Source organism: Sus scrofa, chromosome 8 (genome assembly GCF_000003025.6).
Source record: "Sus scrofa isolate TJ Tabasco breed Duroc chromosome 8, Sscrofa11.1, whole genome shotgun sequence".
NCBI lineage: Eukaryota > Metazoa > Chordata > Mammalia > Artiodactyla > Suidae > Sus > Sus scrofa.
This window is the reverse complement of record NC_010450.4, coordinates 134,032,613-134,050,879: the sequence shown is the minus strand read 5'-3', so window position 1 is coordinate 134,050,879 and position 18,267 is coordinate 134,032,613. Positions and strand designations below refer to the sequence as shown.

The window sequence follows — 18,267 nt, the reverse complement described above, 5'->3', positions numbered from 1 at the left end:
TACATATATAAACATGTATTTGTTGTTTACCTGAATTTCAAATTCAAATGGGCATCCTGTAATTTTATTCTCTAAATCTGGCCACCCTACCTTCCACCCGTAATAAGCACATAAAATTTCATTTTAACCTCTGCTCTCTATCCACTCATGGGTAATGAGAGGACAGAATACTAGTCCAAGAGGTGGTGAAGAATATTTAATATTTGTCCTGGTTTTGATCAGAGAGGAAGAAAAAAAGAAAATAATCCCTACTACATAATTGGCATTTTTGCCACATTAGGGCAGTCAGCTCTTAGCTTCTTGCAACTAAAATCTGCTCAATTGATGCTATGGGGCCCTTCAGAAACTTCTGCAAAAGCTGAAAAGAACAGAAAGGAGAAAAGGCAGTGGGACACCATGACATGGATAATATGTTAGGGTTTTCTGAGAGGCTGAGCTACAAGGAGGATGCAGTGCAGAGAGAGAGGGAGTACAAGAGCCAGCTGACACAGGTTAAGACAGGGGCTTTCAAAGTTTTGTCCCATTGAACATATTTGCAAAGTGAGAAATGCCTTGGTGGGTTTTAACTGCTTAAGTGGAATAATAGCTCTTCCCCCACCTCTTAACCTTATTTTTTTTGGTATAAACTCTGGAACAGACTTGAGTTCAAAGCCCAACTCCATTACTGAAAAACTATGTGGTTTGGGGTGAATTATGTAACACACCTCTATACTTTATTTGGGGACAGCAGATATGAGTGTGTGAGAATTCAATAAATATATAAATACATGTAGCAGAGCCTGGCTAAAGAATTAACACGGAGGGAGTTCCTCTTGTGGCTCAGCAAAAACGAACCTGACTGGTATCCCTGAGGATGCAGGTTCAATCCCTGGCCTCCATTAATGGGTTAAGGATCTGGCGTTGTCGTGAACTGTGGGGTAGGTTGCAGAAGGGCTCAGATCTGGGGTTGCTCCGGCTGTGGTGTAAGCCAGCAGCGGTAGCTCTGATTTAATCCTGAGCCTGGGAACTTCCATATGCTGTGAGAGTGGCCCTAAACAAGATCCCCCTCCCCCCAAAAAAAATTAACATGGAAACTCTTGAATTCTCAACTATATCCTACAGAGTAGTTGGTAAGAACTTGGATTTTTAGGATCTGCTTGCTCTTGATTTGATCACCAGCTCTGTGACTTCAAACAAATTATATAAGCTTTGTAAGTCACTTTCTCATTAGTGAGAAGAGGTATGATAACAGTACTTCAATTATATGGTTATTGAGGATTTCAACTGAAATAATGCATGCCATTATTAAAAGCTCATAAATGTTAGCTATTGTTGTTGAATGCTTTTCTTGTTTGGCTTCCATAGTGCTGGAACATTCTGATTCTCTTCTTACCTCTCCATCCTTTGTTTGCTGTTGCTCTGGATGCTCTACCTTTGCCCTGCCTTACTCACTCAGCCTTTTGCACACATTTTTATTTTTATTTGTTTACAGCCACACCTATGGCACATGGAAGTTTCCCGGCCTATGCCGCAGCCACAGCAACACTAGATCTGAGCCACATCTGTGACCTACACCACAGCTCACGGCAACGCTGGATCCTTAACCCACTGAGCAAGGCCAGGGCTTGAACCTAATCCTCCCAGAGACACCTTCAGATCCTTAACCCCATAAGCCATAGCAGGAACGCCTGTACACATTCGGGGGGGGGGGGGTCACCTCTCCAGTCTCTCTGCTCCAGCCCCACCTCCATGCTGGCAATTCCCAAGTCTTTTATCGTCAGTCTTTATTCCTCCACTTACACCACAGTCTTATGCAACTTGCACTAGCGCAACATTTTACTCCAGAGAATTACTATCATCGCAAAACATGCATGTCCAAAATAAAATTCTCAGCTCCCACCCGCTGCTAATTTCCACTGGGGTGGGGGAGGAAGCTTTTTCCGAGTTCTTGCTTTTGGCAAACACAGTCATTCTCTCGTCGTCCCCAGTGTCCAGACCTTGTAGGCATCCTTGACGTGTCCATTTCTAACATCCTTCGTGTCCGCTCAATCACCAAAGCACTAAGCCATCAACCAAATACCAAGAAAAGAGAAGTAGGAGTTCCCATCGTGGTGCAGTGGTGAACGAATCCGACTAGGAACCGTGAGGTTGTGGGTTCAAGCCCTGGCCTCCCTCAGTGGGTTAAGGATCTGGTGTTGCTGTGAGCTGTGGTGTAGGTCACAGACGAAGCTTGGATCCCGCATTGCTGTGGCTGTGGCGTAGGCCGGCAGCTACAGCTCCGATTAGACCCCTAGCCTGGGAACCTCCATATGCCATGGGAGCGGCCCTAGAAAAGGCAAAAAGATGAAAGGAAGGAAGGAAGGAAGGAAGGAAGGAAGGAAGGAAGGAAAGAAAGAAAGAAAGAAAGAAAGAAAGAAAGAAAGAAAGAAAGAAAGAAAGAAAGAAAGAAAGGAAAGAAAGGAAAGAAAGGAAGGAAGGAAGGAAGGAAGGAAGGAAGGAAAGAAAGAATCCCTGAGAAACAAAACCAAAACTAACTTACGAAGACACATCTGATAGGAAGACGAAACTGTTATTTCAAATTACCCTCCTGCCCCATGCACACTCCAACCACTCTTCCCAGGAGCATCGATATTGGTTGGTAATTGTAGTATCTTTTGACTTTCATCTTCAGGGTAAAGGCTTTTGCATATTTGAGATAGTAGGAGCGGGAAGCACAACTGAGACAGAGCTAAACTGTACTGCATAGGAGTTCCCATTGTGGCTCAGTGGTAACAAATCTGTCTAGTATCCATGACGACATGGGTTCAGTCCCCGGCCTTGCTCGGTGGGTTAAGGATCCGACATTGCTGTGAGCTGTGGTGTGGGTCACAGACGCAGCTCGGATCTGGCGTTGCTGTGGCTGTGGTGTAGGCCGGCAGCTACAGCTCTGATTAGACCCCTAGCCTGGGAACCTCCATATGCCACGGGTGCGGCCCTAGAAAGACAAAAAGAAAAACAGCAACAAAAAAACAAATGGGATTTTGTCTTTAAATGATTCATGTTCTCTATCAGACAGAATTCACCTGCACTGCCACGAAGAACCATGTGCATGATTCTCAGTTTGCGAAGAATTAACTTTTATCCCTACAGAGTTTTCAAATAGCCCAACTGATCAAAGACAATTGCCACAGAGTCAATATTTGCATCCCCCCTCCCCCACAAATTCATATGTTGAAACCTTCCTCCCCAGTGTGAGAGTATTAGGAGGGGAGGCCTTTGGGAGGTAATTAGGAAGAGAAGAGGTCAGTCATAAGGGTGGAGTCCTCACGCATTGGATTAGTGACCTTGTGAGAGTCATGAAAGGCGTTCCCTGGTGGCTCAGCAGGTTAAGCCATGGAGTAGGTTTGATCCCGGGCCCAGGAACTTCTGCATACCAAGGGAGCAGCCAAAAAAAAAAAAAAAAAAAAAAAAAAAAAAGGCATGAGAAAGCTGGTTTCCTCTCTCTCCTCTCTACTATGTGGGAAGACAGGGAGAAGTCAGGTGTAGACCACTGAAAGAGGGCCTCACACTAACTCAACCATCCTGACACCCTGACCTCGGACTTCCAGCCTGCACAACTGTAAGAGAGAAATTGCTGTTGTCAACAAGTCGTCTGGTCTATGGCATTTCTGTTATGGCACCTTGAGTTGACGAAGGCAACAGCCAAGATGCATCCATCTTTGGTGTCAGGTCATCCCTGGCAGGACTGCCAGGTAACGCCGAATGCCCACTGCGGGGACAGCCAGGAACGCTTTTGCTCATTTCTGAAACTTTGTCCATTTTCCTAACACTGCTGTGTTAGCAATCATCGGTTTCCTTGGTGTTTTGAAACACTTAGAAACCTCTTTCCTAATACATGTCGGTGGCGGCATAGTTGTGAGTCATTTCTTTCATCGTCCTCGATGCAGACTGAGAGTATTCACACAGCCTCAACCAGACTGCCAGCTGACAAGGTTGTCTCAATTTGCTTTGCAATCAAGATAGTCGAAAGTTTTGCCTTAGAAAAACTTGAATGTCCTTGCATAAAATGTTTTCCTTGCACCACCAATTTCTCCTCACATATATACTGGAAATAACTTGGCAGAACTAGGTACTAAGTCTTTTTGGCAACTGTTCCCTAAACAGTTCCATATTTACAGTTTTGAGTGGTATGTTGCCGAAGCCAACCTTGCTGACAAAACCAAAAACATACACTGCAGTATTAGTCCCCCCCCGCCCCCCCCGGCCCCAGTCCATCTAAAGATACTCTAATAGACTTCTTTCTAGCTGCAGGGAGGCACAGGAGCATCAACAGCTCCTTCCCAGTCTCATACCTCCACCCGTCCCAGTTAAGCACAAGAAAATGCATCAGAGCCTAAATAATTAAGGCATAAATTATTGCTGAGCCTAGAGGATGGATGAGATTGCTTTAATCTCCATAATCATTTAGGAGAGTAGTATTAATTGGGGAAGCAAATCAATTAAATCTCTTAAAATATAATTACTTTTTTGTAAATCCAACTGTGAGAAAAGAGGGGTAACAGACGATAGGTATTACTAGAAGTACACATAATTTTAAAATCTTTTGTAATATGCAAGAATAAAATAGATTCACTAATGAAATCTTTTGTAATATGCAAGAATAAAATAGATTCACTAATGAAATCTTTTAAACATGCCTTCTGATAATATTTTCCAAATTAAAAATTCAGCTTCATATAGTCTAGCAAAAAGCATCTTTTGCTTTTGTTTTATGCTATAAGACTATAAAGACATGGAAACATCTTTTAGATTTTAAAAACGTGAATACCCTTTACTGAAAAATAAAACAAAAAACATATAATTGGGACAATCTGGAAATAGCCAAGATATGTGATCTTCCCAACCAACAACAGTCTTTAAAGTGCTATACTTTTTTTTCTTTTTCTTTTTCTTTTTTTTGTCTTTTTGCCTTTTCTAGGGCCGCTCCCAGATATGTCCAGATTTCAGCAATTTGTTGAACAGAGACAATTGATATAATTTAAAGCAAATCAGTGATTTGGCCCTTCTAAGGATGGTTACCAATCCCTTCCACTTCTCTAAATGTCCATTTCCAAAAAGATAGAAATCCAGCCTTAGTCAACATTAAAAAAAGTTGAACCATGCAGTATCAAAAGCACACATATACCCATTCTTTTGGAATATAATTTACAAAGTTATAGAAGGAATATACTGCCTTTTTTTTTTTTTTTTTTGTCTTTATAGGGCCACACCTGCGGCATATGGAAGTTCCCAGGCTAGGGGTCCAATTGGAGCTGTAGCCACTGGTCTACGCCACAGCCACAGCAACGCCAGATCCAAGCCGCATCTTCAACCTACACCACAGCTCATGGCAACGCTGGATCCTTAACCCACTGAGCAAGGCCAGGGATCGAATCCACAACCTCATGGTTCCTAGTTGGATTTGTTTCCACTGCGCCACCACGGGAACTCCATATACTGCCTATTTTAAAAAGGAATTAAATTGCCAAAATATAACTTGCTCAGAGTTACCGTGATTCAGTAGTAATTCAGGAGAATTTCGTAGTAATTTAGGAGAAGCTGGAAATGGAAGGGATTCTTCAGTCATCACACATATGCAAGCCACATAGCAGTAATTTATTCCAGTTAATAGAAAATGCCTATTTCGTTAATCTTATTACTGCTGAAGGATAAAGCAAAACTTAATTAATTTGATAGACTAATGGTTTCTTTGGACTTATTTGCAGAGTTGCCTTACCCCATTTTATAATTTCTACCCACCTTTCCAAAGCACTGTCTTCATATCCCTTTTTAGTTCAAGGTCTCTTCTGGGGTGTTGCAGTTTCGCGAATTTAGAAGTTGAATATTGCTCTTGAGAAATGCGGCTTCTAACAATATAAATGATAACACTAGGTAACACCTATATAATGCTTAACTAGGACCAGGCACTGTTCTAAGTACTTCATGTGTATTAACCAATTTAATCTTCATAAGAATTCTAGGAGGAAAATATTTCACCCTTATCCTCACATATCGGGACCCTGAGGCACAGAGAAGTTACTTGACTGATGGCACAGACCAGTAGGTGGCAGAGCTAGGACTTGAACTTGGGCAGGTTGGCCGTCGCATTCCTGGGCTTAATTGCTACAAGTTACTTGTTTCTGCTGCTACTTCACTTGCAGTACACAGTGGAGCTGGCAAAATTTGAAGTACACACACCTAGGTTCCAACTCCAAATTTCCTCGGTAAACCTTGATAGTTTATATTCGGAACCTCAGGGGGGTTTTCCCTTGTACACTAGAAATAATGGAGTTCCCGCTGTGGCTCAGTGGAAGTGAACCTGACTAGTATCCATGAGGATGTGAGTTTCATCCCTGGCCTCGCTCAGTGGGTTAAGGATCCAGCATTGCTGTGTCTGTGGCATAGGCTGCCCACTGTAGTTCTGATTCAACCCCTAGCCTGGGAACTTCCATATGCCTCAGGTGCAGCCCTAAAAAAAATAAAATAACATTTGTCCTGTCTACTTCAGTGGTTGTTCAATAGAATCAATATTGTGTGTGGAAGTGCTTTATAAAGTGTTACGTTAACAACTATCACTTAAACTTTGGGCATGTCAGGATGTACCTTCGGCTGGGTGTGCTGAAATGTCCCATAATGGTAACCGGGTCACAGCTAAAGATGGCAGAGCGATGACTTGAACCCAGAGTTGGGCGTATATAAAACCGTGCTTCTAACTCCACGGCTGCACTTGGATCTGCTCTTCAGTCAGAGGCAATGGATGGGGCACCATTGTTTTCCTGTGCCGTTTCATTGAAAATAAGAATGTAAACATCCATCGTCCTTCAGTAATTTACCACCAAATGTTTCTTTGGTTGGCCTAAATCATAAACTCCTATCCCTGACTTACAGACTGAACTGACGGAGGGCAGCAGAGAAAGACAGGTCCAGTGACAAAAGCTACAGCGCAGGTGTCTAAGCTACGGGAAACACTTGGCTGGGGAGGGTGTCTTCTTCCCCTGGCAAGTGGGGACATTCCAGCCTGGCGCCTTTGAGCCTCTGATGTGGAGAGCAGCTCAAATTCCCACGCGAGATGGGAAGGTTTATCAGTCTGAGAACATTCGGAGGGGCCTCAGGGAAGACAGGGATGGGGGGGGGGGGTCTCTCCATCTCGTACCCTTAATACTTTGGGCAAAGTCCCTCTGTCTTTGAGCAAAAGAGGTGGTGAAAAAAAAAAATCCAACTAAAATAAAGATCACATAAATAGTACTCTTAGCACTCTCTCTTTGCCCTCTAGCAAATGCTTCACTAAGAGTCATAAATCACTTCAATTTCACTAAAGTAGAAAATCTATAAATCTACTAAGAAATGCTGGCCGAGTGTCTCCTGCGATCAGCCTGTACGTGTTCTTGGAGTTTACACAATGCCCTTCAGCAGATTAAATTTTCATAAACCTAATAGGACAGGACTTAGAAACTCCTGCATGCCAGGTTTTGTGTCCTCGAACACAAATGTAATAAACTTTGAGAATGTAAGCTCCCTCAATGAAGAAAATTGAAACAGAAAGGAAAAAAGTCATTGAGGAAGTCTGAGCCCATAGAGCCATCAAGGCCAGTTATGCTTGGCGATGTTATAATACACCTTAAGTAAAATGTCCCAGCCAGTCATTAGTAGAACCTCCTTTCAATATATATTAAAATCCATCTTTCTTTTCTTCAAAGAGGAAAATGAAGCCACGTGAGTACCTTTCTAAGGCTAATACAGGCCTTTTTATTAAAAAGAAAATGCAAATACTGCATCTCTTTCCCTGTTTATGCTCTACCTCTGCCATCCATTCACTTCTTCATCCGTTTCTTCAACAAAAGTGTTGGCTGCATGAGGCTGGGGGCCAGGGGCCACTGCTGTGGCAGGGATTGGATTGTGAAGACGTTTACAGAGCGGTTCCTGCTGTCTGGGTTCGGGGCAATCACTTGACAAGCGGCAATGACTAAAATGAAGACAGAGAAATGAAAGAGAGGAAGGAGGCAGAGCTTAAGGAAAGGAGAGGCGAAGGAGCAGACCACTCTGTTTGGCGGTCTGTCCCTCGGTCCCGAGGTTCCCAGGGCTGGGAACACTGCTCCTTCTGGCACTCACTCTTGGCCTCTGTTGTTCCCTCCTTCTACTTCTCTCACTACCTTTTTTTTTTTTCTCCTGCAGCAAAGGGAGAAGAAAGTCAGTGGAGCTCTTGGGTGGACCAAGGGCAGGGGTAGGGGGCAACCATTCTAGGGCCATGCATGTGATGCCAGGTCCCTTCCGTTTGGTTGGTTTTGTTTTCAGGCGTGGGAGAAAGGAAGGACCGGATTTGGAAAAAGGGAGGCTTTAGCTGCAGAATCCCGTGTAAGCTGGAAGGGACCCCAGAGACAGCCCTCCTTACTCTCCATTTTATAGTCGGCGACACTGGGGCACAATGACTTACCCAAGGCCACACAGCCAATTCGTGCCATTGGTGGAACTAGAACTCAGGCATCTTAACCCTCAGGAAAGGTAGAATGGACCAGGGGAGCACTTCCCTTTCTTTTTTTTTTTTTTTTTTTTTTTTTCTCTTTGAGGGCTGAACCTGTGGCATCTGGAGGTTCCCAGGCTAGGGGTCAAATCAGAGCTGCAGCTGCTGGCCTACACCACAGCCACAGCAACATGGGGTCCAAGCCGTGTCTGGCTAGTCGGGTTTGTGACCCCCTGAGCCACAGCAGGAACTCCCCAGTGGAGAGCTTCTAATGCCCCTTTTCGCTGGGCAGGGAGGGAGCCAGAGGTGGGAAACTCCACTACTGCAGGCAGCAGCCTCTTTGACCTCAGGCAGCCCTTCATCTGTGGTCCTCCAAAGAACCGAAGAGCAAACTGATTCGTGACCCCACAGTCTTCGTTCCTTAGGAAAAACCACACCACGGCTGTGGCTCAAAGGACGGTGCTTTCCTATCTTTTGTCTATTTTTGTTACTCTCCCCATAAGGCTGAGTTTTCTCTCTATCCCTTTGAAAATATGGCGACCCACTCTGAACCCGGACTTTGAAGATTTGTTTGATGACGTGAAATGTCTTTGTGCTCTGCTTTTCAGTGCATATTCTACTTTGGCGTTTTGTTTGTGCTTGTTATTAAATTTTCACAACAACGTCACTCATTTTCAACGTGTCCGTAATGACCTTGAGAAATTTATATTGCGGATTTATTTCTGTAAGGCTGCTTGTAGAAATAACGTTGAACGTTGTCTTGTTTGTATCACGGCCTGTTTCCTTTCTTCCTCCCATTGATCAGCTTGTCGGTAACGACCAGGTGGTACGAACACGTTAAGAAAACTAATCACCGTCTAAAGGGATTTAGAACGGTATTACTGCGGCTCTCTCGCCCTTCCTGGTCCAGCTTTAGCAGCCCAAGGTCCATGACAGCTCAGAGATTAGCTGGTTGGCAGCTGCACCCCGTGGCACCTCAGGGTCCTCTCCAAACCCTACGCAGTGAATTTTGGGAGATTTACTACACGTGATCCTTAGAGAGTTTCGGTGTGTGATTGAAACTGGCTGAACCCATCCGGGGACGCCCAGGGAGGCAAACACATCTTCTCCTTTGAAGGTGATGACACTGGGCCTGAGTGCCAGGAAGTCATCGAGTCCGTCCCGCCAGACAAGTTTCTGCTTCGAGACAGCGTGGAACACCCCACGCGCCCTGGTGTGGCCAGCCGATGCCGCGGGGGAGCCAATTGAAGGGGTAGTGCTGAGAGCTGTCACTACGCACCAGGCGTCTTCGAGTAGCTGGTCCAGCTTCCCAGGGGCTCGCCGACGAGTCCACGCTGCAAGTTCGCGCTCCTCACCTCCGAGCTCGTCGCTCATCCCTCGTCCCTGCTCCGCCTCCCTGCTCCTCCCCTAAGCTTCCGCTCGCAGGGCTCCCACCTTTTCTCAAAGCCACCACCTGTGGGCTCCTAGAAACCCGGGCGGAGCCTCGGGTCGGGGCCCATGACGTCACCCTCCCGCGATGGAGGCGGGGCGGTGGGAACCGCAGTGCAGCGCAGAGGGGCGGGGCCGGCGGGGCGGGGCCTGCGGCGCGTGACCTGCTGCGGGAGGCAGGACCCCGCAGGAAGGTGTCGGGGGGGACCGGCCGACTCCTGCGTCCGGGGCGGGGCGGGGAGGGGCAGGGCCCCGGCGGCGGGCGGCCGGCGGAGCGCGAAAGCGGGTCACGCTTCCTCCTTCCCTCCCCGTCCCTTCTTCTCCTCCCACCTGGGCCTCTGCGTGGGGACGCGCACCTGGCAACTGGCGGCCGAGTTCCGCCGCGCCCCCGGCTTCTCCGCTCAGGCTGGGCGCCCCGCGCCTGTCCTGCACCCGAGCCGGCCCCCTGCGCCCGCCCCTCGCCCGCGGCTGCAGCCGCGTTCGCTGGCGGCGGCCTCGAGCGTTCGCTCGTTGATGCCGTTTTGGGGGTGACCCCGCGTGGCGGTGGCGCGTCCGCGGTGGGGGCGGGTTAGTGGCCGCGGCTTTCCGGGACGTGGGGTGCGCGGCTGCGGGGCGGCAGGGTGGCCAGGCGGCGAGACCCCGCGCGCAGCTCGGGTTTCGGGACTCCGGAGGCGAGTGCCACGGCCGCGCGGGAGCGGGAGATGTGGGAGCTCAGGCACCGGGGAGGCTGCCCCAGCCCCGGGGGAGCGGTGGCGCCGCCACCCCGCGAGGGAGAGGCAGCAGGCGGCGACCACGAAACCGAGAGCACCAGTGACAAAGTAAGTAGAGCCGCGAGAGGCGCACGCCGACTCTCAGGCTGGGTCCTGGTTGGGGCCCGGGCACCTGGGAGCGAGGGTGGGGCCCGGCGGATGGGTGTCAGGTGAGGCCGCCGGCTGCGCAGCCCACGCAGCTGACTTTTATTTTCTCCTTTCACGAATGGTACCCGGCCCCCAGCCACGGCGCCTTTCCCAGGATGATCACAACCGCTTCCAGGATAGTCGAATAATCCACCTTGACTCCAGTTTCTGCTTGTCCCAGCCCCTCTCTCTCTGGGATCTGGGCCGGACGCTAGAGTCGGGATGGAACCTGCCATCCTGAGAGCTGTACTTTTCTAGTAGCTGCCACCTCCCACCTCCCCTCGGTAGGGGAGCAAAGTTAGCAGGGACTAAACTTAAGACATGCACCTTCAGTCCTAACATGTCACTGGATCCTGGCGCTGGAGGCTTGGCTGCTTGCACTCCATCAGCACTTTCGTTTCCTCTTTTTTTTTTTTCGCTAAAACAGATTTTGGAGGTTTGAGACTCTCCTGCGCGTGACCCAATTGTAATTCTCTGTTGAGTCCATGGCAGATAGTGCCCTTCTGTCTCCCAGTAAATTTCACTTGACCTGACATGGTAATTCATGAGGACTTTTAAAACTCCCGTTTCTATAGATCACCCTTGCTTCACACTGAAGGATAAGTAGATGTAATACCACTGTTCTTTTTAAAGGTAGAAGAGAGTCAACGTTCAACGTATTCAGGAATACGGTGGTGTTAGTAGGAGTTTGGGGGCGGGGGACGCAGTTCTATGACCTTTTAGACTGGACTGTTTAGGAAACTGGGCCAGACAGTTGTTTGTTTTTATACAATCTTCTGTTTATAAAATTCCACTTTATTTGAGAACCTCAAAGCAATTAAGCTCTGCCTAGAAGCATTCTTTTTGGAAGCAGGTATTGCAGTTTGAATTACAGAAGCGAAGTGGATTGCCCAAGGTCAAGGCAATGGCCTTTTGGAACTAGAACCTGTTTCCTGATTCCCTTTCTTCTGGTTTGTACTATTGCTGAGACTCACTCACGGTTCTGATATAGGGAGGGTTCCACCTGCAACTTGAGGAACTTGAGGTTACCCAGGTTATAAAGGAACATAGCCCGCAACGACATGAAATAAGAAATTTAATAGTGATTTTAGGAAAGAAACTTTAGAATCAATGGCAAGACAGATCCTTTTTTTTTTTTTTTTTTTTTCCTACCCTGGATAGGCAGGTGGAATAAAATGAGTCTGTGATAGAACATTTGTGTCAAGGAATTACACAAAGTGTAACAGTTTCCAGCTACTGAGGGTTGATGTTAGAAAGCTAAAAACAGTGGGCTGAGAATAGTTTTTGTGAAAACTGCCTTGGAAACTAGACCAAAAATAGAATTAATTAGGTTGGGATTTGTTTTGTTTTAGCCCTGGTATAGTTTAGAAGCAAGGAAATACCAGCTTCCCCATGTTCACTGCCTTAACTGGGAGAAAGTATCAAGCTTTTAATAAGAAAAAAAAACATGTTCCAGGAAGCCATCCATAAAATAATTTTGAATTAATTTGTTTCTTAACACCCTAATATATTAAAAATGGAAACTACTTCTCTGGTTTGATTTGACTCATTAGAACTGTTGTCTCTATCTGTGACTGGGTTACCTCGCTGCTTGATTACTTATTTATAATGCTGCCTTGTTGGTTTTCATTAATACCTACCCAGATGGATTTTGTTTTCTGAGAGTAGATACTGCCATGTGTAACCTGTTCTGCTACAATTTCTTTAGACAAGGATGAGCATTTTTCAAACTATGTCCAAAATGTGGCTTACTTTCAGAGTTTAATCGCAAGTTCCTTGAGTCATTGAACTCTATTCTGTCTGTCCTTTCTTATCAGGGTATATATTTGAATGCACCTGTATTTTCAGGTCAAGGGCTATTATAAAATCCAGTTTGCACATCGGAGGCTGGCTAATATTTGGTTTATTTAAACGCTTGTAAGTGCCTTCTCCGTTCAAGTGCGGTAAAGGCAAAACCCTTCTGGAATCAGTAAAAGAAGAGGTGAGGAAGCGTGTTCTGCTCTTACAGTACATGCCACTTCGCAGTCTTTGTAACAGTTACTGACCTTCTCATCGTTCAGGACCTGGAGACTTCGACTGAGAGAAGACTGTGCTCCAGAGTCTTAGACGTGAAGACAGGCCTCTTCCCTACAGGAGCATGTTCCCAGCTGCTAAATGCTGGCGTAGTTATTGAAAGATAACGCGACCCCCACCTCCCCCGGCCAGGAGATGTGTATGAGATTTATTGCAAGTTTGAACCTGGCTTATTGTTAGCACAGAGGGCATAGCTGGACAGTACGTGGAGACAATGGGAAAGGCTTTCAAGAGGAGACGAGGGTTGAGCTTGGAACTAAAAGATGTCTGGGAGGAGTTCCCGTCGCGGCACAGTAGAAACGAATCCAACTAGGAGCCATGAGGTTGTGAGTTCGGTACCAGGCCTTGCTCAGTGGGTTAAGGATCCGGCGTTGCCCTGAGCTGTGGTGTAAGTTGCAGACACGGCTCGGGTCTGGTGTTGCTGTGGTGTAGGCTGGCAGCTGTAGCTCCGATTGGACCCCTAGCCTGGGAACCTCCATATGCCACCGGCGCGGCCCTCAAAAAGACAAAAAGGCAGGGGGAAAAAAGAAGACGAGTCTGCTGGGAGACGCACTTTGATCCACAACTTAAGAGACTAGCAAAAACGGGCAGGTTTGCAGATTTTTTGCAGGTTAGGGGTGAAGTGGATGATTTGGGATGAGCAGGTATGGCATTCTCTAACATCGAGAGGTGCTTCAAGGTGGGGAGGGGAACTGAAAGGAAAGGTCAGACCTGGAGACCTTCGATTAGGATAGAGAGGGGAGAGAATCGGAGGCAGCCCTGGGAGGGCCTCGTGTTTAGAGCAGGGCGGGAGATGTGAGGAGGCACCGAGAACATGAGGTCCTGGGAGCTAAAGGAGGAGGAATTGCTTAGAGGAGAGACCATCACTAGCATTTAGAAATGAGGAGGAGGCAGTGGGCATGGAATTTAGCAAAGGATCCTAGACTACAGAAGCCAAGTCTTAGGTGGAGGAATGTGAGAGGTAAAATATCAGTGGTTACTCTCAGGAAGGGCCAGGGGAAGGGAGAGCAGGAGAGCAGCTGGAGGATCAAGGGAAGATGATACTTATAGAAAGAAGTCAGTTGCGGGTGAAGATGCTGGTGAGGGAAAGCAGTCCCTAGAAAAAAAGCAAAGCAGACATGGAGTGCAGAGAACAGATGACTGCGGTATTCAGGGCGAGGAAAGAAGGAATCCAGGGAAGATACAGAGACATTTTGAAAAGCAGAAGAGGGAAGATAGAAGTGCTCGACTGATGCTTTCAATTTTCTTGCTGAAGTAGGGCCTCAGAACCACAGAGCTTCAAGGGATCTTGGAAACAATTTAGTTCAACCACACTCACACATGCACATATATGTGTGTGTTTTAAAAATAATAAATTTGCCCTAGAATGTGTGTGTTATTGCCCCAAATGACCTTGAGCAGGTGCAGAGGTAGAACTAGAGCCCGTCTCTGACTGTGCTACCTTTGGAACGTCATTTTAGAGAGCGTGATGTAGGCTGACCAAGAAGCAACTAGCGGAATCCTCAAACTCAGTGAGGATTCACGTGAACTAAAATCACGCAAATTTGTCGTGTACCAAATTACTCAATAGCAGTAATCGTCATAATGTTTGATGCTCATGGAGTCATGTAGAGAGGACAGTAATTTTGCATCTTACTTTATTTGCTCCTCAGCTGTATGGGTTAGGAATAGCCCCTGTTTAATAGCTGAGAGAATAAGAAAGGCACCTTGCAGCCAGGAATGTCAGGTCCAGGATGCCAGGGGAATGAGCGAGCTGGGGCACAGGATTGAACTGGCTGACCACAGTTACGGTGAGCAGGGAAGGAGGCTGAAGCCCAAAGTGGCTATTAAAGCTCTGGATGGATTGAGAGAGTTTAAGCAATTGGAAGTGAAGCAAAGACCTGAATGGACGGGAAGTAGGAGAGAAGGGGGTGACCAGCCGTGGCACAGCGGGTGGGGCAGGGAACAGTGTGCTGTCATCCAAGGCTCCCACGTGCTTGAACTTGGGGCTGCTGCTTTGATACAGATTTGGGTTTGTGAAGTTGAGAGTGAAGCAATCTGGAGGTCAGTTAACTTCTGTCCTTCCTCGTTTGAGAGGTGTTGTGAAAGATGTGTACGGTCTTCTGTAAATACTCTAATAGTTTTCAAACAAACTTTAAATTTTGAGACGTGTGTTTCCATAACTTTTTCATTTTGGCACACTTCACCATACATTGTCCTAGTATCGCTGGCAGGTGTACTGAACATTTTCTGTATTTCTATATTTTTTTACATCTAAATATGTCCACTAAATATGAATATTTAGATCGGGGCTTCCACAATAAAATGTAGGCTGATATTCCCTCAATTTTTGATCAATTGTTAGCTAATATCATCACCTAAATAATTTTCCATGTTGCCATTTGCAGCATATTCATTTTATTTAAAAGCGTTTTTTTCCCCCCAGAATTTTCCATTTAATATTTTTTTTAATTACTCAATGAATTTATTACATTTATACTTGTACAGTGATCATCACAACCCACTTTTATGGGATTTCCATCCCACAACCCCAGCGCATCCCCCCACCCCCCAAACTGTCTCCTTTGGAAACCGTAAGTTTTTCAAAGTCTATGAATCAGTATCTGTTCCGCAAAGAAGTTCATTGTGTCCTTTTTTCATATGCCACATGTCAGTGAAAGCGTTTGATGTTGGTGTCTCATTGTATGGCTGCCTTCACTTAGCATGATAATTTCTAGGTCCATCCATGTTGCTAAAAATGCTGGTATTTCGTTCCTTTTAATGACTGAGTAATATTCCATTGTGTATATGTACCACATCTTCTGGATCCACTCCTCTGTCAATAGACATTTAGGTTGTTTCCATGTCTTGGATATTGAAAATAGTGCTGCAATGAACACTGGAGTACATGTGTCTTTGCGAGTCGTGGTTTTCTCTGGGTAGATGCCCAGGAGTGGGGTTGCTGGATCCAGTGGTAGTTCTATGTTTAGTTTTCTGAGGCATCTCCACACTGTTTTCCACAGTGGTTGCACCAATTTACAATCCCACCAACAGTGTATTAGGGTTCCTTTTTCTCCACCCCCTCTCCAGCTCTTATTGTTTGTAGACTTTTTGATGATGACCATTCTGGCAGGTGTAAGGTTGTCCCTCAGAGTGGTTTTGATTTGCATTTCTCTAACAATGAGTGATGTTGAACATCTTTTCATGTGTTTTTTGTCCATCTGTATTTATTCTTTGGAAAACTATCTGTTTAGATCTTCTGCCCGTTTTTGGATGGGGTTGTTTGTTTTTTTGGTATGGAGCTGCAGAAGGTGTTTATAAATTTTGGAGATGAATCCCTTGTCAGTCCATTCATTTGCAAAGATTTTCTCCGACTCTGTGGGTTGTCTTTTTGTGTTGTTTAGGGTTTCCTTTGCTGTGCAGAAACTTTTACGTTTGATTAGGTCCCATTTGTAAAAGCAGTTTTTGAATTCTGGCTTCCCAAGAATCACCACCCGGCCAGTTAATAAGACAAAGTTGAGTTTTTGGCGTCCTGCGGTGGGGAAGAACCCCGCCTCCACACGGAGCTTTGGCAAAGCCTGGAGGGGGAAGGGCAAGTTGGATTTTATTGAGAATTGGAAGTTTGATTTAAGGCAGGTCTTTCAATGCTGGGCCGTGACGAGGATTGGATAAGAATCCCAGTGTGACAGTTTGGGATTGCTGGCAACCACCAGGCAAGGGTTTAGTCTTAGGAGGAAACTTGTTGGTGCTTCCAGTTAAAGGGTGGAGTCGTTCAGAAGTTCTTGTGATGAGCAGTTAACTCCAGAGCAAGTATCTGGAATAGTAAAGTTACGGTAATGAAGGCAGTCGGATTGGAAGGTCGCGTTAATGAAGGCAGTAAGCTTTGTTGGTGGGGGGGTGCCGGCGCTAGTTTCTTTCTCACATCTTTAAAATACAGAAACCACAGTTCCCGTTGTCTTGGCTCAGTGGTTAGCAAACCTGACTAGCATCCATGGGTTCGATCCCTGGCCTTGCTCAGTGGGTTAAGGATCCCACGTCCATGGCTGTTGCATAGGCCGGCGGCTACAGCTCCAATTTAACCCTAGCCTGGGAAACCTCCATATGCCATGGGTGTGGCCCTAAAAAAAAAAAAAAAAAAAAAAAAAAAAACCTCAAATACAGAAACCATGAAAAGACAGAGAAAATGGTGAAATCAGAAGAACTATTCAGCTTCAAGATTTTTAAAAGGCCTCCTTTAGGCACAGAGCTCTGTGTCACTTGCGGGTTTCTCTTTGCTCGTTTGCAGTTTTCATTCTGTATTGAGCGCAGGGATCCGTGTGAACCTCAGGGGACCTGTAGTGGAGAAGCCGACCCTGGTTGTCCAACGCACTTTTCAGGGGACAAGGTGTGAAAAGGGTGGCTGTTGCAGTTGATGTAATTTCTTATCCTTTGTTGCCTTCTAAAGTGCTGCTTCCTTCCTTTAGAGACTTTTCCTTGAAGCCGTCTTTTTTTTTTGCTTTTTAGGGCTGCACCCGCGGCATATGGAGGTTCCCAGGCCTAGGGGTCGAATCGGAGCTACAGCTGCCAGCCTACACCACAGCCACAGCCACAGCCACATAGGATCCGAGCCACATTTGTGACTTAGGCCATAGCTCATGGCAATTCGGGATCCTTAACCCACTGAGCAAGGCCAGGGATCGAGCCCGCAGCCTCGTGGTTCCTAGTTGGATTGGTTTCTGCTGTGCCACAACGGGAACTCTTTTTTTTTTTTTTTTTTTTTTTTGAGCCATCATTTTGAATGGACTGGAGTCCACACCTCAGTCTCTTTCCCTGACCCCTGGACCCCTGGTTCCTGTGTGCTCTTCAGGAGTCACCATGAGCTCAGAGTGACATACTCAAAGTTGACCCTGCTTACAGAGTGCAGTTTGATAAGGCTGACATAGGCATGCACTCGTGAAGTTGGCACTGCAGCAAAGAAAACACACCCATCAGCACTAAAAGTCTGCTCCTGCCCTTTTATGATTCCCCTTTGACCCCCAGATAATCATTCATCTGCTTTCTGGCACTGCAGATGCGTGTACATGTTCTGGAATTTTATATAAATGGAATACTATATACACGTATGTGCATGCACATATGCGTGTGTGTATGTATATATATGTACACATATACATATTCTATATACCTTTTTCCCTGGCTCCTTTTTACTCAGCACAGTTATTTTGACACTCATCCGTGTCGTTGATACATCAGTAGTTCATCTTTGTTACTGACTAGTATTTCATGGTATGGTTGTAGCCCGGTTTGTCCTTTTTGACATTTGAGTTGTTTTCGGTGTGAAATAAAATTCATATTTCATGGCAAGACAAGAAAAATTTAAACATGAAACAATTCTTCTCTGCCCTTCGGTTCCCCCGACACCGTGCATCTTCGTTATGCATCCATCTGACCTCCTCC

The 18,267-nt window shown here is 46.2% G+C and overlaps 1 protein-coding gene across 2 annotated transcripts in view; it reads left to right on the top strand.

Moving 5' to 3' along the window:
* CDS1 (CDP-diacylglycerol synthase 1) overlaps positions 9,622 to 18,267 on the top strand; it is an 82,009-nt gene continuing 73,363 nt past the window's right edge. The window contains 1 exon segment of one of the 2 annotated variants that reach the window (NM_001044534.1): positions 9,622 to 10,701. In NM_001044534.1, the coding sequence (NP_001037999.1) occupies positions 10,585 to 10,701 (117 nt within the window). In that variant the 5' untranslated portion in view covers positions 9,622 to 10,584. 2 annotated transcript variants of the gene reach the window in all.